A 24,669-nucleotide genomic window follows, 5' to 3' on the forward strand; every position below is an offset into this window, starting at 1 on the left:
TGTCTGCCAGGGATACTCTGGAACTCCTTCAGTTTCAAAAAAGAGGTTTTCATGAATCTTTTTAAATATAGCCAGCCATTCTCTGAGTACTCAAATGCGAATTACTAAATGGAGAATTCAGCTAGAATGCTTTGAGATACATTTCCTAGGAAAGCTATGAGAGTTTGCAACTTTCTCTCTGCTGTCTCCAAAATACGTATTTATTTGACTTCTGATTCCCTTCAAAATTTCTCCTTAGTACTCCGTACAAGGTGTTTCTTCCACTTGAAAACAGAGCATTAATTACAGTCATAAATATGCAATCACTGGCCAGTCTTGCTGGGTAGATACATACCACTGAAATACAATTTGTGCAATTTGGTTTTGCTGTAGGTGGTGTTGGACATTCAAAATTAATGTCCCCAAATGAGTATCCCGTGAGAGGTTATGGTGATACTGATGTCCTCTTGAAACTCAGGACTGTCAAAAACACACATGAAATAATGGCTGTGAGAATTTGTATAATCATCTATGAAAAGTTAAACATGAATTAGCAAGAATTGGTTCCTTTAAAAGATGGAAGTTTAATGATCCAAAGAGCAGCAATAGTAGTACCATTCTGTTCCTCAGTATGTAGCCCTGCAGAAAGGACTACTGTGATGCTGTATAATAAAAATGTTAGAAAATCTAGTGCAACTGTTAAAAACACCTATTTAAAAAGATTTTTTATGATTCTTAAATTAATTGTATAACATTTCTGCTAGTGCCGAAAGTGCCTCTGCAGTACCATGAGTAGAACTGTGTAAACTATGAAGCCTTAGGATTATAGTTTCATAGAAAGAGGTGCATGGCATGCCTCCTACTATATTACGTATTCCCCCCTGGAGGACTTCCTTCTTGCAGAGTTTCAGGTGTGGAGAAGATGAGCTGTTACATCAGCAAAAATCATTGGCTGCAATCAGGTGTCATTCCAAGAGCTAAGTCTTTGTAATTAGCAAAGGGAGCAAAGCACTTGCTGTGTTGCTGTAGTACAAAACTGATATTAGGCAAACTGAAGCAGGGCAGTGTGGTCTTTGGATGTGTCTATGTGGGACAGCTGCAGGTAGCATCTCAATTAAATGTGTCTGTTACCATCTGATATCCCTTCTCTTTGAAGTGTTTTGTGCTGTGCTTTTCAGGGTGTTGATTTTGCTGGCTCTGAGATCTGTATGGGCAACTGTTTCTAGTAGTTTCTAGCTGCCAATCCTAATCCTATGCAAAGACAATCAGCTAATGCAGATCCCTGCACTCTTTGTTTGGTTTTAGTACCTGTGCACATTCCCAACGTGGCCAAGACAGGGCATGTGCCAGCCTGCAGCGGGCTGGGCTTGGTCTTTGGTGGCCTGCAGCCATCCTGTCACAACACTGTAAGTAGTGCTGCTGGGCTGGGTGTTGTGGACACTAACTTACTCCAAGGCCCCCAGCGGGTGTTTGGGAGCTGCGCGGAAGAGCAGAGTTTAGGTGAGGTGTCTGCCAAAGAGGTATTCAATGGGAACATCTCCCTTTCTCCCTCCAGGGGGGCTTAATTCAGAGACTACTACCTACAGAGAGACGTATTATTCAGAGTGAAATTACAGACAACTGACAGGGTCCCTGTCCTCGTAAATCCCCAGTAATAGTGACAAATGTCTGGAGCGCCGCAGGCTTGCAGTGCACTGCCAGCTGCCCTGCCAGCCCAGCAGCAGCCACAGCAGAAGGGCCAGCACCTTTCAAGGCTGAGGCAGCATGGTCCTGTCCTGGGGCTGCCAGGGACTCACTGCTGTCACCCAAGGTGGGACTTCTAACTGTTTTCTGGCAGCGACACAGGATCAGATCTGGTTAAAGCAACCAAAATCTTTTTGTTTCCTGCTGCTTGATTTGTTCATACTGATTACAGACCCTAGTTGAAACCCACAGCTGAAATAGCAGAGTTTGCTGCCACCTTTGCTCTGTCAGCAGAATCCTGAGATTTCAGTCGCATGACATCAGAAGGGAGATTAGGTTATCTGTCCCAGTGTCCTCGCATCTCAGGCAGTCACCAGATAGTCCTGCAATACCCAGTCATCTCATTGCACAGGAACTCGTCCCAAACACAGTTGGAGAGCAGGAGCCTCAGGGCTGCTGTCGCCGAGGCCCCCATGAAGCAAGGTGGGTATTTGGAAGGTGCTCATGCCATCCCTGCAAGCTGCATTAGGCTGCTCTGGTAGGGAAGCAACCCTTCCTCCCTCTCCTATAGTCCTCGTCTGCTTTCTCTCCCCAGAGATCCATTAGTATTTCTGATTCTCCAGCTTTCCACAGGTTTCATGGGATCATTCCTGGTGCCACCCCCAACCATCACTCTCTCCAGCCCATGGTACACCTATAGCTGCTTTCTGCTGCTTCAAGGAAAGCTGGGAAGGAAGCAAAGCCGTGGACACAATGCAAATAAAATTCCTCCCTAAGCAAAGCACACACTTGTCTGAAGCCCTGGGCTATGGGAATTGGTTAGAAGTTGTCTTGTCGAAGCTGTCACATGCGTGCTGGGGGCAACACAAACATCCACTCCTGTCTCCGGCCCACTCAGCGAGGCAGGTGCTGGGGCTCAGCAGTTTGGTTTCTCAAACCAGGCAGCACCCTCACACCCGTGAGCCCAAACTCCTTTTTTTTTTACACACATGCACTAGCAATGCAGCTTCTCTGGCAGAGTGGAGGAAACTTCTTATTTCTTATAAGTTTTTTAATCTCCTCTGAAAGATCCCAAGCAGTGGCAGTCCTTCCTAGTGACATGTCCCAGTTTTGAATCAGCTTCACAATGACGAGGTGACACCTGTCCCCAGCATGGCATGTGGCTCCAGGGATGGAGGGCAGCAAGAGAGCTGCACCAGCACCTGGGCAGCCATCAGGTTGGCCCCAGCACCTCATCAAGGGTCACAGGCCATGGCCATGTGGTGGAAGGAGTTGCTAGCTTTGTGATACATTTTTCTTTCATACACTCATAATTGACTCCAGTTTTAGTAGCTTGCAAAATACATGCTAGAAGAATCTGTGGGGTTTTGGCCCAGTATATTGTTCATCCCTTTTTTATGTTGCATTGAATTGCTTACTCAGCAAACTCTTTTATTTTTTAATTCCAAATTAAGGATGTGAAATGTCTGTCCTTTTAAGATCTGGTTTGAAAAAAAAAAAAGCTAACAAAAAAACTATGGAGCTGCCATACTGAGACTGATTCCTCTGGAAACTGTGGTATTTAAAGCTAATCTTGCTTTAGTTTGTAAATTGCTTATTATGTGTGGTGCTTAGGACTTGAATAGATTTCTTTTGGCCAGGGTGCTCCAAGCTCTAGGGGTAGAGGAGCATGAAAGTTGCAGCTGCATTTAAAACTGAAGTGCTGATTTTTAAATATCTCCCTGTAGCATGGGAGTTTTTCTGCCCAAAACAAGTGTTTGGTTTCAGGCTGGTTGGAGAGACATGCTTCAGGAAAGAAAAAAAAAAAAAAAAAAAAAAAAAAAGGACTGTCTGCAGATTCATTTTTTCATTAGTTGGAAGTCATCTTGTATATAATTTAGTTGGATCTTAACGTGGCGTAAAGTCACTTTCAGAAAATTCATGACTATTCATTCACTTTTCTGTGAAATGAGAGCCTGGAGCCTTCCCTTTGTTCCTTTGGTGGGATCATCAGATCTGATTGCAGAAACCCGATGAAGCTCTTAATCCAAGCACCAGAGTAACCACAGCTCTGGCCGCCTTCTTTTTATTGATCTTGCGGTGGTCAGGGTCAAGTTTCTCTTTCTGCCTCAAATACTACAGGTTTCCTTATCTCTAGTGAAAGGCATCCCTGGCCCTTTTGGGTTTATTAACTCTTTAGTCACCTAATGTTGTTTGGTAGGGTTCAGAAAGCCTGTGGCTGTGCAGAAAGGACTTCTGCCATCTCCAGCTCTGAATTTGTGGTTATGTGGATGGAGCAGGACACAAGACACTCAGGGGGTTGGGGTCTGTGCTAATCACATCAGACTTATAGCTTCCAGTTCCACCTCTTTTTCCATCTGCCCCAACTGCAAAGCAGGGTGCCAACACAGTCTTTGGGGCCACATTGCAGTGGGTCCCTGGCATTTGTGGTGTTCATGCCTGCAGTGGCTTTACGTCTGTTTGGAGGTACCTGGGCAGCCTGGGAGGCAGGTGATCCAAAAGGATAGACAGAGTCCACGAGAGACGGTGCATGTTGTTCGTTCTGTGGTTCTCGATTTGCGAGTTTGAGCTCACCAGAGAAGCTGGCAGGAGTGAGTTTTTCATTGCTGTTTCCTCCCCATGCCTCAGCGCACTGTGAGCTGTAGTTTTCTGACTTGCCTGCTTCATAGCAGGAAAGGTCAGGAACCTCATAAACAAGGTGAGAAGCGGAGCGGGGCTGTGCGGCTGCCCGGGCTGCTGATTCCTCCTAACATTAGAGCACTAATGAATGTTCTGTCATGGTCCCATGAATATTGCAGGAAGCTTTCGCCTCCTGCCTTCCCTGCCTTCACCAGGCCTCGGAGTTACCAAGGTTACCTGACATGACTTTCCCAGGAGAGAGGAGCAATAGCTCCAGGTTGACTGCTCCCAGGAGCATCCTGCCTCTGCAACAGGCGTGGGGAGAGTGGCCAGCGCAGCATCACCTTCTTTGCGCTTCCTTTGGCTGTTGCTGTTCCCCTCTCTCCCACCCCACGCTGCCTAAGGTGTCGTTGGTTTCATTTTATTTTAGGTTTTTTGGAGTAAGGATCATATTAATTTTAGTTTGCTTGCATAACCCAGACAACTATCTTCTGACTATTACTCATACATTTTCCTTCAGACAGCAAATGGGAGAGATAAAACTGCAACAGGTTTATGTGATTTCTGCTTATCAAATTACTGTAATTATTTGAAGAATGGCTTAAAATTATATGGAGTAATGAATTTAGTTATGAGTTTGCAATGCTGCCTTGTGCTGCATGCAGCTTGCAAATGGGCAAGTTTATGAGAAGCTCTTCACAAAGCAGCAGCAGGCAGGATTGCAGCACACACTCCCTGTGAAGAGAGGCTCCAGCACCTCCATACCACAGCAAGGGGGAATGGGGCACGCTTGCAGGTTGGCTTGGCAGATTATGCTCATCATTCAACTGATCAGCTCACTTAGTCCAATTCTAATATAAACCCAGGCAAGACAAAGTGCTGGCAGCCTCTTGGTCATGGCATGCTGTAGCCACTTGGCTTTGTTCGATCTCCTCAGCCCAGGGCATGCAGCAGACCAGCTCACTCACCTCCTCCTGTTCAGGAGATTGGCGCTGTCAGCAAAGGCAGGTCAGGCAATGCTGAGAAACATGTCCCAGCAGAGCCACAGCCTGTTGCAACCTGCTCGAAACACTCAAAGTAGTGTTTGCTATCTCTCTGCCCCACACTAGGAACAGCAAATTTTTTTCACCACAGCTGGGAGATGCATAGGGACAGTGTGGAGCACTGCTCCCAGGCTGTCCACAAAGCCTCAAACGCAATTAATTTCTCCGTGTCTGCTTGTGCATTTCTTTACACCCCTGCTTAGTTCCAGATGCTAAGAAAAATTGTGTTCTCCTGCACTCCACCAAAGGGCTCCATCCCCTCCTGAAACTGGCAGATGGGGACAGGACAGCTCTACATCCCCACAGCCATGGGGCCAGTTGAACAGCTCAAAGGGAAGGAGACCCTACACCCTTGCGTGCTGCTCCCTGCCTCTTGCACACAGATGTGGAAACTTTGTGTTTTCTGCCAATTTAGGTAGTTATGATATATCAGATTTCAGTCTTTTGTTTTGTTGACTAAAACACAGCAGTAATGAGACAGCCAGTTGTAGGAATACTGAGTTTTACAGGCAGCTGTTTGGGACTGTATGGTACTTTCTATGCTTTTTTCCATTACATGTGGCTGGTATTTGATGTAGGCGGTGTTACGGAAGTGGATAAATAGCTGAAAAGACTGGTCTGGAAAGGGGTAAAGCCAGATGAAATACTGTCCTTCAGAGCAGGTTTGTTTCAGAAAGCAGGAGTGTGTTCCTGAGGGACAGGCTGGCAAAGGTGGACCACGCTACCATTCCCAACAAGACTGGATTGTGAGGAAAGACATAGGGCCAGTGGAGTGAAGAGATTTGGGCTAAGTGAATTTAGACAGTGGAATAAAAGTGCAGCCAACAGAGAATTGAAACAGCATATGGGAAGTGGAGAAACTGCTGGAACTTCAGGTCTTCTGTGCTGTGATGTTCTGAGCTTCGTAAAGGACTACTGGATCTTCTGGTACAACCCAGCTGCCACCTTGTTTTGTTGCATCCCTTATAACACAGTGGTTAGTTCAGGCTTAACTACTTAAAATATCAGATCTGAAAGGCGAAAGAATAAGTGGCCAAGGGCCATCCAATGTCTGAAACCTTTGCAAGGATGAAATGGCTTAGAGATGATACTAACAAATAGTTCACAGTCTATAGCTCAAACAAATGTTTGGGTTTTTTTAAATTAAAAAAAAAGATGGCTACCATACTAGGTTACCAAGTTTTAAAAGTGCAAGACTGCCCTAATTTGGGCTTTAGGCAAATCTGGCCTAGCATGCAAAGAGAAGGCATTAGCAGTCAAAACCCTTGACTTTCTTGACATGTGAATAAGGGAGTTTGTGTGCAGGGTGGAGTTGTGCACGATCTTATGTCTGTCTAAATGCAAGGTCAAACCAGATTCTAAATGGTATTGACTTTTAAAAAAGCTTGTCACAAGGCAGACATGAATTCTGCATAATCTCTGCATTTTTATGTAAGTGAGGAAGCAGCAAGGTACGATGAGAGCGGCAAAAGATGTGGTTGTTGAAGCCATAAACCAGGTGTAATTTTTTGGCAATCTTTCCGTAACCCTGCTTAAGCCAGAAAGAAAGAAAAACCCACTTTCATTTGGAAAACTTGTAAAGGTTTGTGCAACGAATGCTGTAATTGTTAGTATGTTGACGGTGGTTGTAAACAGAGTTGAGTGAGAAGATATTGCAGGGCGTAGCAGCTTGCCGTGAGTCTGGCCAGCAGGGACTCTGAGCTCCAGCTGTAGCCAGCCCCTGTCAGTGTTTCTACGGAGAATGTGTTTTCTCCTTCCCATAGTGACATGAACTATTTCCATGGTTCAGCACATAGGACAAGAGGGAGAGAATACCTTAAGCATCAGAGCATGAGAATTCACTACCGTTAGTCTTTTTAGCCTTTATAGCTACAAATGTTAATAAACATCATAAAATTGTCCAGTTCTTTTAAGTTCAGCTACAGTACTTTTCCCAATTTGTGCTTATATGAAAAAAGAAGACAGCAAAGCTTGTCTATGAAAAAATGAGAAAATAAGCGTCATCTTAAATTCTTAAAAGCAGTTTGAAAACATGAAATAAAATTAGCAATAATATTTTGCTGCCTTCAGTAGGGGTCTGTATCAGCAAATAATGATGGGTAATGTTTTCTTCTCTCAGTCATTTGTAAAGGTCACTTCATGATCAAAATCTGCTAATTTAATTTCTGTTCTCAGTGTAAATGTAAGATGATGCTGTTATTCTGTTTGCAGGTGGTTTGCTGATGAGAATCAACCTTTTGCCTTTGTTCTCAGTGTGTCAAGGTCTGGGTCCAAAGCTTGTGCATGTGTCAGCCCAGCTTCACAGGCTGGTAGGGCCTATTTCCCAAACCAGGGTTTCTCAGGTGTTTTAATCCAAGGGGTCTCTGATCTCTCTGAAAAAATACACAGACTATCCAGTGTAATGTTGTCTCATGGTACCAAATAAAAATTGTGGTTTTGCTTGCTTCATTTGTTTTGCTGATTTGCTTGCTGCTTGTATGTGTGGGAAGGCAAACTTGTGTTTATTTGCTGTTCTGTAGCAGACCAGGGTTGTTTATGAGTTACAAGTTGAGGGAAAGCTTTCTTGCTCTCCCTGCCTCACATTACCTTAGAGATTTCCTCTCCCCAACTCTTTCTAGTGCCTCTATTCATTTAGGATGTACCTTTCTGTCTCAAGGCATGGAATCAGGTATGTCGCTGAGCAGAGCTCAGCAGAAAGAAAGAAGGAGAAGAAACCTGGAGAGTTAAATGCTTTGGAGAGTCATATCAGCCTTAGACTGGGGACTCAACAGGCACTATGAAACCTGGATTTTTCAGCTCTCACATGGCAACATCTGTGGCTTTGTTTGGGATGTTCCCCTCCTACTTTGTCACAGGGAATGATGTCCTCTGAATGGGCTCTGCAGAGATCTGCCTGTGGGGGAAATATGGTGAAAATCCCAACAGATGTCTGTCTGCCGCAGAGCTTCATCTGCTGTGTAAGCCTTGGGAGCAGGTGGCTCAGATTGCATGGGTCTGTGGTTTCCCTGCCATTTCTGTCTCCTAGAGAAACCCCTGAGATCTTCCTTCAGTTGCTGAGACATGGGGCTGGTCACGAAGAGACTGAGCACCGTCTGGAGAAGACTGAGACTGTGTTGGGTTTTCACAGATAGGACAGGGACCTACTTTGTCTTCCCTCAGGCAGGTCATGGGTCTAAAAACGCCTGTCTGGAAGGAAAGATGATGTTTTCCCAAGGAGTCTGAGGCCCCCGTGACAATCTCCAAGATCAGAGACGCATTGTGTGGGGTGTCTCCTCCTGGCATTTCGTGTTGGTTGTCAGCTCAGTAAAGCAAGCAGCTGAAATTGAGCCAATTCCACTTCTGTCCTTCACAAGTGTGTCGTCTTGCATCCCAGGCAAGCTTGTGGTTGGAGACACGATCAGCTCTCAAAGTCACAGCTAAGTCTTCAGCAAACTCTCAGTAGGGTAGGCCCTGCTGCAGGGTTTGCTGTTGACGCTCTGAAAAGGGACGTGTGGTCTTTTTTACTTTGCGTATGAAGGATGCCTAAGACAGGAGTGCCAGCAGTTATTTTGCCTTAAACATAACACTCATTCTTAACTTTTACTCTAGCTGAATGGTCCCAACACCAGTGGCCTGTGCACAGTATATTGAGCTGGGGAAATAAAGATTCGCAGTATTCTTATCTGCAAGGAGATACCTGCCTCTTACATCCTCTAGGAAAGACTTACAGCAGCCTCTTCTTAGCAGAAAGTTTTCTTTCCTGTTGGTGGTTGCAGCTGGGAGAGCCGTGCCTCATCTCATGCTTGTAATTACATCAGTAGAGTGTCTTGGGAGAAGGTTAAATAGTCTTTTATATATCAAATAAAGCCACTGAACTTCACTGAAGTAATTTAATGAAAACAATCCTGATTATCTGTATATACTGGCATGTGATACTTTAAAAGAACATCTTAAAGGGAAACATGGAATTGTTTAAGGCCTCTGAAGACTAGAGTGCAGAGGCTATGGAGCAAATGCCTTTATAATCTAGAATCTGAAGTAGGCTTTGAATTCAATTGTTTTTTTTCACTGTTGTAAAACATGAGAGATTTTGATACGGTGACTTGGATTTGATTCAGAACTTTCTTATTAACTGTTCTTCATACACATCAAATTTTAGAGACTGAGCTAAAGGGCTCTGCACATCAAGAATGGAACTGACTCAAGGACAGAGCTATTAAGGTGTGTAATAATCAAGAGAAGACAATTAATTGTCTTTAATTTGGCATAAATCCCAGGGACCAGAACTTTGGTTATTAGGAATTCAGGGCCTATTTCCAATTAGTTACACCCAAGCACGCTCGCGTTTCGACTTCGGGAATCTAATCCGTGAGAGTGTTAGCGCAGCAGTTGTTTACATGGTAATAAAGGACAGGATGCCTGACCTCTCTGTGTGTGGTCACTGCCAGCCAGTGTTTGCCTGGCAGTAAGTCAAAATCATGGTATTGCTTTATCGTTTCCAACACCTTGTAGTGGGCAACTCAGTGAGTGTCAGCTGCTTGGGCAGTCTGTGCAGACAGAAATACCTGGGCAGGTCTTGCTGTGGCTTTCATATGCTTTTTAGTCTTCCTTCGAAGACATCTGCTCCAGCAAAGCCAGGGTGTCCTCTCTTTAGATGTATGAAATGTAAATAGTGTAGTTGTTATCTATATCAGAAAATCTGGTCTAACATGAGCTGGGTTAAAGAAAGAGGCGGCAGTGGTTTTCTGAGTTGGCAGCAGAAGTGAAAGCACATACTGTGACTGAGTGGCTTAAAGTGCAGCACCTCCATGCTGACAACCTGGAAACGTGTGCAGGACTGCTTGGCCATGGCCAGCCAGCCACGCCTGCACGTACCTACTGAACAGGGTAGAGGTGCCATGTCCCACGGCAGGGCTGGCTACTCTATATGCATCAGGAAATGGAAAACACAGTAACATCACCCATGCTGTAAAGCTCTCAGTGTAAGTGTCTGAGGGTTTTAAGGAAAGGTGGGCCTTAGGAGTCCTGTAGGAACAACCTCTTGCAAGCCAGGCTATGTGTATCTTGCATCAAAACGCCAAAACAGGGCTGGCAGGAACGCTTGTAGCCATGTGTATATGTGAGGGGCAGAAGGAAAGATGGTTCAGAGCAAGGGAGACAAATGATTTCGTGCACTCAATTCCCCTGTATTCATTTTCTGCAACCTGAAACCTCAGGGTGCTTTAGCCCCTGTCTGTTGAATGCTGCCTGCCATTTCATTCCAGTCAGGAATGAAACAAAACTCGCACAGGGCAAGAGCATAACATCCCCGCATAGCTGTTCTCGATTCCTTTTGTCCTGAACCTTGACTTTATTGCATGAACAGGTCCTGGGAAGTCCACAGTGGCTACCTTTTTTTCCCCCCTTTTCTGTGATTTAACATTTGAAAAAGAAAAAGAAATAAGGGAACCTCAACAGCTGCTTTGGGGACTGCTTCTCAACCGCTAGTGTGTGGAGCTAGTGCAGGGATCTTCCAAAAGAAACCTGTAATTACATTGCAGTGGAAAAATAGCAGATTGTCTTTAAAACTTCAAGGCCAACTATTCTCCATCTTCAAGAGGGGAAAAATCCTTTTAAAGCTTTCCTTAAGTTAAATTTCCAGCATAGTGAAGCTGAAGCTTGCCAAATCCAGGTATCTGTTTAGCTTTCTTGGTCTGTATCTGGTAGATACAGTTTTGGGGGAAAAGGTAGGGGCCATATTTCAGGAAAAAACCTTCCGTCTGGGAAGAAGGAGTCCCATGCTACTGAGCTCTGCAGCCTCCTCTCATGCCAGGGAAGAGGAGTAGGGAAACCCACAATTTCTGTAGCAATTTGATAAAATGAACCTTTGACTAACAGCAAATATGTCTAATGTTAGGAAATGCATTTTCCTTGAACAGCAAAGGAATTTCAGCTGATCTCCTGCATTTGGTTTATATTAAGATGAGTTACCACAGGAGCCAAGAGGTGCCTTTTTTTTTTATCCACTTGGCCTTGATGTGGTTTCACTACCAGCTTTCCATTTATCTGTTGCGTGCTCTTTAATTCATGAGGGCCTGCCCTGGGGATTTGTTTAAAGCCTTGGCTGAATTTGTCAGCCACTTCTTTTATTGCACATCTTTCTGAAAAGATGGGTGTTGCGGCAAAGCAGTAAATGGGATATTGAGCTTCTGCAACACTTGCTATCTGTAAAAAGAAGAGTATGTCCTCTGTTAAACTCTGATCAATTACATCATCCCAGTATTAAAAACCATCACTTGTCTGGCAACAATGTCTTAGTTGTGTTTACATATAGACATTGGCTTGCTACGAGTCTTTCACTGAGGTCCTTTCTACTTCATATCGTCTCTGAAAGACTTAAGGTAACCAGAGACTCCATCTAAAGTGATGTTGGAGCCAGTGCAATCAATGGATCTTCTAGAAAGTGATGGCTTGATGTAAGACATAAAACTCATAGTAAGAGAATATTTCTGCCTCTGACTCTGGTTGAGTCCTGCTGTGTTTTTCCCCTTTATAAAAAGTCCTATCTCCACCAAGTAAATAAAGGTAGTTACCCAGTATCTCAAGGTGTTTTCTGTGGTATTTTAAAACTTACGAATGGAAAGAACTGATTTACCATATCACTGATCTGTCTGAAGTTCAGGTTAAATTAAAGCCTTTCTTCCTATTCTCATGTGATTTCTGTGCCTTCAGACCCTCTATGCCTGAGCTGGCTGCAAGAGAACAAGTGCATTGAAACTTCCCGTTTATTGTTTCATTTGAAAATAGAATTTCTCTGAGAAAAGGTACATGAGAAACTTTCACAGAGGCACCTGATGTCAATATGTGAATATTTTCTTAAAGTTTTTTTTTTTTTTAATTCTATAAAGAAATAATGCCTTGGACTATAAATTTAATTTTTAATTTGTGTTTTACTATATTGGCCTTTACTGGGACTGGTTCTATGTACTTGTTTTGCTAATTTATTAAAAATATTTTTATATGATTTCTGAGCATTTGCTCAAAACACAGGTTGCTACAATTAAGGAAATGGCAGACGGAGCCACATGCATGAGAATTTATTGACAGTGGCAGGAAAGGATGGAGCTGGAGAAAAGGCATAGGGTGAGGGAAGAGGCAATACAGGGAGATAGAGAGAAGAGCAGGCTGTTGCGCACCAAGGCTGGTACTTTTCAGCTTGTTTGCTACAGAGGAGGGAGCCTTGGTTTTTTAAGAATTGTGTTTGTCCTCCTTTCCCACACCCACACGCCTTGATTGCTAGCTTTGGGATTCAAACTCTCACAGCATCACAGAACCACTCCATCCCATAGCTTGGCAATTTTGGCGGTTACCTTCAGGTGTCAGTTTAGTCTTTGAGATCAGAGAGCAAAGAGGTGTTTCAGGAGAGCATTCTTTGGGGGCAGGAGGAATCTTTGTTTTCCTTTTGAAGCACTGGCTGGTTGTGATTGCTAGAAGTAGAATATTTTTGTGCTTTCTGTAATGACTCTCTAGCTCCTCCCCAGTACAATCTGAAGTTTCAATTTTCAAGCTCATATTTGCAGAATATTCACTGAATTCTGAGGAGTTTTTGTTTGGGGATTTTGGGGAGAGCGAAAGACAGACAAGAGGGAGTTCTTTTTCTTTCGCAAGTAATATCACAGTGATTATCCTTAAAAAGTCAACAGTCATTGTTCTTACATGTTGTCTAAATACCTTCCTTTTTCAGTAGCTTGGATGCAAGAAAATCAGTAGCTTAGATGCAAGGAAAGGCAGTGCTTTTTCTTTCCCCTATTGGAACAATTGCTAGAAAAGACTTTTTCAGCAGAGTATTTTGTCAAAACATACAACTTTTTCCCATCTCTAATCTTAAAGTTTTTGCTTGAGAGTTACTAGCCGCTGTTGCTTTGACAGGCTGTGATGTTCCCCCACGAGAGGAGAAGCCACTGGATTGGCAATGATGCAGACAGGCTGTAGGAGCTAAATAGAAAGCAGATTTTTAGCACGATCCAGCCCTTTCAGTAGGAGTTAAGTAACAAAAATCTTGCATTCTGGCCTGTGAAGTGGAAATGCACAGATTTAGTATTCCAGATGAGTGGCAGTAGGAATGCTTCACTTTAATCTGAAACTCCATGTTAGGAAGCATGCGAGAGCTTTGCTGTCAGATTAACTCGGTTCTCATGCATTTTTTCCTGCACTGAGCAACAACCAAACATACGTGGATCAAAAGTCAGATGCTCCATTAATTTAAGCACACGTTGGATTTAATGGCATATGGAAATGCATTATTGATTGCACATCTTAAAAATGGAAATCTCTACCTCTAATAGGATATTACATCAGTGCAGGTGAAATAGTATGGAAAATGCAGGGGATTAATAAATGACTTAAAATAGAAGTAAGAACTGTTTCCATGCTTTTGCCTGAAAAGATTGAAGTTTTGAGTATCTTTTAGTGGGAGTGTGTTTATATATTCTGTCACAACGAAATGTGCGGTGGCAATAGTTACGTTGTATTTCTCAGTATAAAATATTAAAAAGAAACAATGGTTTGAAAACAGTTCTACAGGCAGTTGTATTCACCAGTTGGTACCAACAAATGGCACAGTCCTGACTGAAAACTCAGCATGGTCTTTCTTCTTTTACTGTTCCTTTACTATGGAGTCTTAATAGCTGGCTGTAAAATCTTTCTGAATTCATTGTGTTTAAAGAACTTTTGTGACTTTTTACTGCATACTTCCAGCTGATGAGGTTTTTTGTAAGTAATAATTGTTGAAAGAGCCTAGGCTTAAATATCAGCCGTTGGATGTGGCCCACAAAACTCTATTTTTACCTACTTGAAATTATGCTCTGATTTTGAGGGAGAAAATAAGAAAATTTTTTTTTCCTCACCAAACAAGGGTTAAGAAAGGGGTGCTTGCTCAGGCAGGGAATCTTGCAGATATGATCTGGTTACTTGTGTGTAAGTTCTTCCTCACCCACATTCTTGACATTTCTTGCTGAAATTTCTGCTGTGCTCTACTCTGAACCATTAAATGACTTTCAGTGCCATACAATCTAAGCCCTTTTTAGCAAGATTAACATGGTCTCTCAGGAAGATGCTTGTTTTGATGTGTCTGGCTTTGACTCATCTGTGGACATTGCTCTACTTTCATGGCAGAATAGTGGGCTTGGTTTTGGAGCAGAGGGTCTAGGGTGGTCCTCACCTCTTAAGGGGTTTTGCGTCACACTTCCCACCACTCTTAAGAGGCTGTTTCATCAGCTTGGAGTGGCTCTGCCCTATGGCACAGAGCTTGTTTAGCCCAAGCAGGTAAACTTCTATAATCTTCCTTCTCAAGTTTTTTAGCTCTTTTAGATATATTTGGCCTAAGTCTTGAAAAAACTTGAGCTTAGGACCAAGACTGCAAATGTGGCCATCATTCCAAGGAAGCCAGAATGGAAAGGAAGAAGAGGTAGCCAGGGTGACTGGAGGATGATTCAGTAGTAGGGATTTCGTAAACGCCATCTCAGACTGTTGCAATCTGATAAATCTGATAAAGGTGTAAATAATTTTTTTCTTCCGGGATGGGTTGAGGTCTCCTAACTGGCAGCAGACTCCACAGATAACATATACTGAGCAGAAGTTGTTATTACTTAAGAAGATCCCTAAACTAAGGATTTAAACAGTGGGTTGTTTAAACCTTTAATTTGCTCAAGTTTGTGACTTAGTTCTGGTCTGCTCTGAGTCAGCCTCAGCAACTGTTGATCACCTTTATGTTGTCCTCCGTCAAGCACAGGTCACAAGCTGTTATCTGTGAATGAGAGAAGAATTGCCTGTTCACTACTGAAGCTGTGGCTAGACTCAGACATCTCAGCAGATCTTGCAGTGTTTATGAAGACCCTGGATCAGAGGAGTGCAAGGCCGTGGTGTAGTGGAAGTGCAGAGGGACCTTTCTCATGCCTTCCCTTGGGCTGTGCTTAGGGGACAGCCATGCTGGGGAGTGACAACTGTTGCCTCCATCAGTGCCTCTAGAGCTGCGGCTCTTCTCTGTGCCCCAGCCTGAATATAGACTAGATTAGCTATCCAGTGCAAAGCTTAGAGGTAGCTATGGCTGTTGTGTGGCTATGTCTGGTGTATCCTGGAGGGCTTTGGTAGTGGCATGCTGTGGTGCTTCTCAAAGAGATGGAGGATGTATTTCCTAATGGAGGGCTGGGCCTGCATCTGTGGCACTGCTTTTTGTCCTGGCAGGTTCCTTGGGGCAGGTCGAGAGGCATCATGAGGCCCGAAGGAAGGTTGTTCGGATGATAACAGCATCTGTAAGGGTTGGGAGAAACAATTTGTTTCATCCCGTTGGGATGCAGTGCCCCCTCAGGCCTGAAGAACCAAGGTTGTGCCTTGGGTGGGAGGGAGCACTGAGTGCCAGTGCATGGCTAATACAGGGTGGTCAGCCCTGGGGAGGTGACGTTGCTGCAGTGACCATGCATTACCTTACCACCACCCATGTGGGAGCATAGTGAGAAGCAGCGCTGGGACTTGGCAGAAGCACAGGCTGAATCCACGCCAGAGCCAGTTGGGAGGTGATGCTGTGTCTTGCTCTTGGAAATGCCTCCCTCTCTGCAAAGCCATCCCATTCCCCTCTGAGATAAACAGAAGCTTGGGAATGGCCAGCTGTGCTACCAAGAAGGTATCTGGCTTGTAAATGGAGATAATTGCTGTCCAGCCATGAAAGGACAGCGTTTGCAGTGCCCTTCTGGCACTTGAAGGGTAGCACTGTCTCCGTCAGGTGTTTTAGGGACTTAAAACCTCCAGAATGAGCAGATCCGTGAGCTCCCATGCCATGAGCCCCCAGGGCAGGCATCTGCCTGACAATTTATCCTCTTCTGCCTTGTCTAGTCTCGTATTTTCTTGAATTTTCCTTACAGTACTTTCTTTGTTTTGGACTGACTCAAATTCTTTCTTTGTGAACTGTTTTGCTGCTGCTGCTGTGATCTTCCTAAGAGATAACAAATACTTTGTTTACTGTAAGCTCTGGTGCAGTAATTCATGTGGTTACACTGTGACACAGAGAAGTCCTTCTGGAGCTTATTTCCACACTCACCCATTCATCTGTGCCCTTCTCCCCTTCTTCAGCAGTCAGCTTCAGCATGTCACATTGGAGTGATGTCATACAAAACGGGCAGATTTGTCATTAAAAGCCTTGTCATCAATAGATTACTGTATTTTCTGCCTGCCTGAAACTGTTTTATACTTGCTAACCCAGTAATTAAGACTTTGCTGCCTTTGAAACAGATTGGTTTCACTGCTCCACCTTTTCCTTAGGCAATTACAAGGTGGTGCCAATGTCGATGGGGCATTCATTAGCCTGCATGAAACTTGACTCCGGCAGCAAGCATGCACAAATGCACTCCTTCTTCTGCCACTTCTCACATGAGTGGTAGCTGGACACTGGGCAGCCTTTGGAGACCACAGATGTACACTTCTTAGGGAGCTTTTGTAAGAAGAAGGATGCAGTGAGAGTGTTGCCTCAAAATGGCTGATAAAACGCTCTTTGTGCAGCTTCAGTTGAACCTGACCAGAGCAGTGTCAGGGTTTTCTTACAATGTAAAATGATGCCATTTTTCTGGGCCGCTTGATTGCTCATCTGCTTTTGATTGTCTTGCAGTAATTGAATAGCCACACTGTGTAACCTGTGCTGAAGGAATTAGGGCTGTTTATTCAGCAAATAGATGTCCTGGATTGTGGTGTGCTTACGATCTTACTGGCTTGCATCTTTCATTAGTTAATGTTGCTGACTACCCAGGCTATCTTCTTTGCACTGATAAATTTTGCATTTTCTAATGTGTTTCGATGTCTCAAAGGGAGATTTGGAACCTTGTAAATTTTTTAAAGTAATTTCATTAATCCATCAAATACAATTCCGTCAGTAGACAAGGGTTACCCCTGCAACATCCTATGTCATATTGTGTCAAACTGCTCACTACCTCTTACCAGGATCAGTTCAGCCCTGGTGACTTGAACTGAGTGAGATCCCAGCCTGCCTCACCAAATGGGCAGGGAATGTGTGAATTAGCTTTTGATATGTTTCCTGCTCCTGTGCAATGCTGACTGCAACCAAACGCATTTATCAAAGATCTCTCTGCCCTCAATCCATCTCCTGGCTTGTCCCTAGCACTACACACTTCTGAGTGGCTTCAGATAGCTGGCAGAATTGAAAACAAAGCACCTTTGTGTTTCAGTTCATCCCAACTGAGCCCCGAAAATTGACATTGGGCTTGGAAGTTCCTCAGCTGACTCAGGCTGGCAAGAGCCAGTGGCCCAGATAAGCCAGCCCTTTGTGGGGATAAGGCCCAATATCTCACTTGAAATGAGTTGAGAACACCCCTTTCAGTGGGGCAGTGGTTTTGATAGATTTAAGAGATTTAACCTCACAGCTATAGCTGTAACATACAGAAAAGCTACTTCTTGCTATTTCAAGATAATATTTGGTATCATATTTTTTCTCTGCTTCAGCAGTCTGAACAATTGGACTCATGATACTAACAGGCCTGGCTTTTATAGGAAGAGGAATGTGACAAATAATTCCCATAAACCTGTTTATAGTTTTCACTATAATTTCTAAAATACTGTTTCCTGTGTTGACACTGAAGAAGTTCGCAGTGGTAGGGGGAAGGTTTTACAGGAGCCAAGTCATGATATGACCCCCAAAACACAGTTGCATGGCTGCAAGACCAGTGAGTGCTGTACAGGGTTTGCACTAGTAGGAATCTGATATCCAACCCCTCCAACTTTTCTGTTCTGTGAGAGATCACAAGTTTTGAGCAAAATCATAGGGGTAATCCTGCAGGATTCAGCCATCAACAGCTGTGCTCACCACAGACTACTCTGCAGGCCTTTTCTATAAGCAGCTGTTATCTACATACCGTTCCATGCTGGGGCTGATCCATGCTTCTTATAAGATGTAAATTACAATTGCCTTCCTGTCCCTTACCATCACTCAATATTTGGAGTGATGCAGAAAATAAGGACACCCCAAGGGGTATATGTCTCACGGCAGCATCCTCAAGAAACATGGTTTTCTGGGGAGCTGGTAAATGAGCCAGTAATTGCAGCTGCTCTAAAGGAAGTCTGAGCTCCGTTTTGGGGCTGTGGGAAAGGTTTCTTACCTTAGCTTTTCCCTTAAAGATGTGAGATGTGTGGCACAAAAGGCCTGTAAGAGAAGAGGGGTTATATTTCTGTCACCTCAGAAAGGAGATTAGCAAAGGGAGCTGTCAAGTGAGCATGAGATATCCTATGCACATCGTGTCGGAGTAGATGCCAGAGGGACATTCCTGGCTCCTTGGTGACTGCTGCTGGCAAGACCTCAGCCTGGTGACGGATTTTCCAAGTTTTAGTTTGTGATTGCAAACTCTTTTTTTTTCTCTCTCACCATTCCCTTCTCCTTTCCCCCTGCTTCTCTCTTCTCTTCCTGCTCTCCTGTTATTCCTGCTTCTGCTGCTGTAGTCCGTGGAGGGAATTAGAGCTCGCAATGCCAAAAAAAACCTCCTGCTTGTGCCTGAATTTTGTTTGCTCTTACCTAACACCTACCTGAGATACACCCTCTGTGAAAGTATCTGAAACCCAGAAAGAAAAACTGGTTTAGATAGTCTGCACTTGAAAGCAGATTCATAGCCTGTTTTAATGTGTATTGAAAGCACACTAGCTATCCCTGAATAAAACCAAGTGCTGACAAACTCATTTTCTAGAATAAGAGTATCCACGTATTGGCATGAATAGGAGGATAGCTATTACTGACAAGCTTCATGTGCGGACAAGTTAGTACAGCTAGCAAGGGCTGAAAGGAACTGAGGCATGACTGAGCCTCATAATTAGACCTAGATTAGACTTTTGCCGGAGGGGAAGGCAAGGTGAGAACAGCTCTGAACTCCTATCATCACCTGTAGTGTTTAAACACAGAGGCATCCCTCGCTGTCCCAGTGAAGTCAACAACACCAAGACGGGTTGGAATGAAGCCCCATTATCTCTATAGGAGCATTGCTGACAGGGCAGGTGCGGGCCTGTGCCAGGCTGTGCTTTGTGGTGTAACCAGCTCAGGTTTTCTCTGCAGCCGCTTTTCTCCAGAAGTGTTCAGGGGGCTGCCAGAGCCACACAGTACCAGGGGAGGACGTGCAGTAATTGAGGTCCCCCATTTCATGATGGTACAGGCACCTGAGGCCCTTGGATCACCTCTGGAGAAGGTGCTCGTCCTCCCCTTGAGCATGAGCCCCAGACACTGTGACCTTGGCCCAGTGCAGGTCCCCTGGAGCTACCCTAGAACTAATAGCAGTTGATCCCTAGCCTCCGGGTGTCTGTGGTGCCATCAGAGACTGGCTGTCAGATTGCCCCGACGTCTCATCACAGTGATGTGACCTGAGACTGCAGCCTCCTGGAAGCACACTGCTGGTCTTAAACACCAGTGTCACCTCTGTGTTTGATTGACAAGGGATCAAACAAGTACTTGCTGCCTGTGTGTTTTTGTCAATGCTGGCATGCCAGCGCTGCTTGCTTGAGTTTGGTGGTGGTGTGGCCATAGCAGACAGGCAGGTTTCAGTCTCCAGGCATGCATGAGAACTGGGCTGTACCGGTACCAGTGTTAGCCCAGGGAACCTGCTGTGGCTCTGACTAGACAGCATGTACATCTTCTCTACTACTGTCATTTGCCACTGTAGTTTTGGGGCTTGTGTGCAGTTAAGAAGGAAAAACTGTGTGCCCCATGAACCTTGCATGCCTGCCTGTTCCTGTCTGTGTCCAGCTCAGCATGGTGTCTGGGGGCTGAGGGACATCACGTCCTGGTCACTTGTGCCCTCTGTCCAGCTGTTGAGTGCCCAGCGTTCTCACATAGGCTCTATAATGGCTTGGGCTTGCAGGGGTTGCGTGGTATGGGAGCAGCGCTGTACGTCTCTTTGGAGTACAGAAAAGGCTTATCTAAGATTTCTAGTATGGCAAAGGTAGGTTTGCTTCCGGGTCTTTGTAATCAGCGTCTCTCTGTTGTACCCAGTGAAGTCGAGGTTAGATCATACAATTTCTGCTGGTCTGTGGCTCATCACAAAGTGCTAATTTTGACTCAACAGTCACCTCTAGTACAGCAGGCTGGTTGTGTACCTGTGGATCAGACACTGTGAAGGATTTTCTGATCTCTCTCATTTCTGTGGGCAAAGGGTCATTGCAGATGGGAAGAGATTTCTTGCACAAATCCTGGTTTCAGATTTGCTTTTAGCTGACTTTGGACGAAGTTAACTGGGTGATACTTAGTTCAGTGTATTCTTTGTAAAATCTTGAACAAATTGGAAAAGATTGTCAATGGTAATCATGGTGATTAGATTAGATCACTTCAGGGTTTCAGCCTCCTCAGAGTAAACATCTGCTTTCAATACCCTAAATAGCAAGGTGCTGCACTTTACGCAGACTTGGCCTCAGTCCAAGGGAATGTCATAGTTTACTGCTTTTCCTATGTATCTTCCTTTGCTTTTCAATTTATACCATGCTATACTTCTGTACATACTCTTCTTTTGTTTCTTTTCAGCCATGTGTGAGTATGCATTGTGATTGCACAGTATTGAGTGCTTCTGTTGCTTGTTACTGAATGCTACCTCTGGTGTCATTCCAGTTAAGCTCTATGTACCTTTTGTCTTTGAAAATCAATGGTGAGCAAATTAAAAAAGAACTAGTTTTCATGGTACCTTTCACTTAAAAAAAAAAAAAACCCATTTATGTTTGCTCATGATGAGAGAGGTTTCTAGGGAGGCCGGTCTGGGAGACAAAATACGGTTTGTGTTTTTAATAAGCATCAGGAACTGTTTTTTCCTTTAGAAAACCTTTGTAGTCACTCTCATCTAAACAGAAAAACAGTATTCCAGGGCATTGTTTTGTTTACAGCAGATATTGTCTTGTGCTAAAGTATTGATTTGCAAACAAGTCAAGGGTCTTGGGAATTTTCCCAAGATCTTAGGGAGAAATGTATAACGTTAGCCACCACAGGCCATGTTTGTGCTGCAAACACGGCATTACAGGTAGAAGCACCGGAGGTGGCCTATTGCTAGTACCTTCCTGTCAGGAATGAGGGGTATGGTTCCAGATACGTGGTGATAGCAGGAAAGATCAGATTGGAGCAAGTTCGCACTCTTCTGGGACTTGGGAAGATGCTGAGGTCTTGTTTGTCTAAATACTACAGTGAGCTGGGAGACTTGTAGAATTGGATTTGCCAAAGAAGGAGGTTTGCTTAAGTTCCCTTAAAACAGGGGGAAAAGAAACATACTGAAAATAATTGAGTTTCTGGTGCTTTAAAAGCTTCTTAACGTTCTTCAAGTTCTTTTTTTCTGCAAAAGTATGTCCTTTTGATTGCAGTTCAGACTTAGCAGAGTACAGAACATTTTGCCACAGAATGAATAAATGAGCTCTGTTCTGCTGCTGCTATTGAATGACGATGTTGGAGCATACCTTGGCTTATCAGTGAAGGCTGCTTAATGTATTCCGCCCAGCCTACCTGAGCGTGCTCTGCAGCAGCAAACCCAATTAACTGTTTTCATACCTGCTGTATGAATGATTTTAGCAGTTATAGGGGTGCTTTGTTTTATAGTATTTTAGTAAGACATGTCAGAGCGTGCACTGGCCATTTCTCGCACACCTGTGTTGCTCTCTGCAGCCCAGAAAACGCACCAGGAGCTTGCCACAGCACAATCTGGTGAGATGGCTCATGAGCAGAGAGTGGCTCATTAGCTTTACATTCATTAGTTTCTAAAAGCCTTCTGAATCACATTTGGGGTCATGAGGAAGAGATTTACAGTCTATCCTACCAGTGTGACAGAATGTTCCTAGTCAAAAAAAAAAAAGAAAATGGGCCTCTCTGGACCATTCTAAGGGGTTTTATTGTTTAGCTGTTGTTTTTCAAGATGCTTCAAACTACTTGGCTTTGTGTTTGTTTGTTATCTTCAACTCAGTTCTCCCACAGTAAGGCAAATACCTGCTTTTACTGAATTATTAACAACAATAGATGGAGCTTATGTATCAATGAAAATTATGATCGTTTCCCAAGGCAGCTGATTTAAACGGAGTTAAATTTAGTGGAAGCTTCTATTGATGTAATGAATGCTCATTATAGAGCCTAATGTGCTTTAAGGGCTTGAAAACCTTCTCAGTAGGGAAGTGAGGCTGCTGTTTTCCAGCAGAGGCGCAGATGCTGTACCATGGCACTGCTGTCACTACAACCATATCCCATCACTACCCCTGAACATTTCTCTTTAACCTTGTCTGTTTTTTCCTCTTGCAGAAGACCACCTCCCAGCTGGCTTCCCGACCATTGACATGGGCCCACAGCTGAAGGTGGTGGAAAAAGCCCGCACAGCCACAATGCTCTGTGCTGCCAGCGGTAACCCTGATCCTGAAATCTCCTGGTTCAAGGACTTCTTGCCTGTCGACACTGCAACTAGCAATGGGCGAATCAAGCAGCTCCGCTCTGGTAAGATAGCAAAGCAAGTAAGCCTTCCCTACCTCCTCACTCTTCCTCCTTTTCTCTTGCCACTATTGTTTTTTCCCTGAAATGCTGAAATGCAATTGTAAACCCAAATGTCAATTTGATTTGAGCTTGTTTCTTTTACAATATAAGAACAGTTTTTGCAGCTGATCCTCTCTGGCAGGATATTGTGGCTTGTTAAACGGAGACATTAGAGTGGACATGCCTTTTGGAACACGACCTGGATTCCTTCTTCAGTAGACCATCTTGACACTGCCCCAAATCCTTGGTAGGCTCAGACATTTCACTACCAACGATACAGGTCTCAGATATTTTCAATAGGAGTACCATGCAAATCAAGACAATGCGATACTGGTTGAGATTTTACAATCAGTGGTCATGTATTACTTCACTCCTTCTGTAGAGCTCTGCTTTTTGTTGAGATCTTTATCGTTCTTGCTATGTGACACCACAAGAATAAGGAAAAATCCAAGAAACAATAATTGTATGGATTTCAAAGGAATGTGGACACAGTTTTGAAATATACCATTTCTTTTGAATTTTTTTATTTGATAAGCTAAATACTAGCTTTTGAAATTCAAAGGGTTAGTTCTTGTGGGTGGCTAAGAATGCACTCATTTTAGCAAGGAACTCTTGTTTCTCTGCTGCACTTTTTGGTCTCCCAGGACTGCAAAGCCCATTAGAGAACTAAAGAAAATAAAATGTTGCTTTATTCACTGTGCAGCTCCTCAGCATGAATTGCAGTGGCTATTTAACAATGCACAGGAGCACTACACAGCAGTTTTAGTCTGAGGAAAAAAAGCCCCCGTTACCCTACACAAAGTACAGAAGGGAACAGAGCTGGAAGCAGACTGCCTTGCCTGGCCACGATGTATCTCTGGGCACTGAAAAGCCATTTGTTATGAGTGCTGCTACCAAGCACCACCCATGTTCCTCCTAACAAGGTGAACGTCTTGACACGTTTCCCCATAGCAGGAGCCCTCTGCATAAATCTGGTGATGCTTGGATGATAAGAAGTAGGCTTGTACTTGGGGGAGTGGGTAATGAGACATCACTCTCATCAAAAATAGAACACAGCCTGACACTCCTGATCCCACCTTGATGTACAAGTGAGCGCTAATTATACTAATGCACTTATAGCTTATGAAATTTCTCAGTGACCTTTAGCTTATCTCCCCCACGACGCGGTTTAATCTTGCTCTGTTTGTGCTGAAAGAAAATATCACACTTGTTAATTATTCTGAGAAGCTTTAGGAAGCAGCAGTAGGAAAGTGTACATGGATGTGTTTCACTTCATAGCTGACTAAATCAGCATCAGAAATTAACCATAACTGAGCAACGTGGCAGCTCCTGATGCACTTGCTGTATGTTCTCCAGCCTCTTTTTTGCAGCCACTTGGCTGCCTCTACCAGCTGCTTCACGAGTTTAGTGAGATAGAAAGTTTAAAACCAAACTAGTAAACCCTGTCGCTGTGTCCAATTTGCTTCCTATTTGCTGTTCTTGAGCAACATCTCAATTGAATATTTCACCTGGGATTCAAACTCTAGAGCTTGCTGCTTGCTGAAGACACAGTAATTACCAAGGGAGGTGTCAAGGGAACGTTTTAGAAATCAATGAGCAGCACACATCCTCTGACTTGCAAAAGAAATTCGTTAACTCTCTAATGTAGTAAAGGAGGTTTCCACAGTTCAATGCAAGAGACTTCCAAATATGAGCGAAGTTTTATTTTCAGGGACCTGGTGATACGATGCCAAGATTCACCAAGGCTCTGCTCGACCCTGGAATGAGTAGGGAGCAAGAAGTTTTCCACTTCTCATGGGCCACAGGTTCAACCCCTGCTCGCATTTGTGGCTTTTTCCTAAATGTGTAGTTAACACAAACTAGGGC

General features: G+C 44.0%; 1 protein-coding gene across 3 annotated transcripts in view; it reads left to right on the forward strand.

The window, feature by feature from the left end:
* Positions 1–24,669, forward strand: part of PTPRF (protein tyrosine phosphatase receptor type F) — a 253,957-nt gene that overhangs the window by 121,915 nt on the left and 107,373 nt on the right. For all 3 annotated transcript variants that reach the window (XM_086461941.1, XM_086461940.1, XM_086461942.1), the window contains exon 4: positions 22,579–22,767. In XM_086461941.1, coding sequence (XP_086318067.1) covers positions 22,579–22,767 — 189 coding nt within the window. The remainder of the gene's footprint in view (positions 1–22,578; positions 22,768–24,669) is intronic.

This window comes from Leptosomus discolor, chromosome 3 (genome assembly GCF_034619465.1).
Source record: "Leptosomus discolor isolate bLepDis1 chromosome 3, bLepDis1.hap2, whole genome shotgun sequence".
Taxonomy (NCBI): domain Eukaryota; kingdom Metazoa; phylum Chordata; class Aves; order Leptosomiformes; family Leptosomidae; genus Leptosomus; species Leptosomus discolor.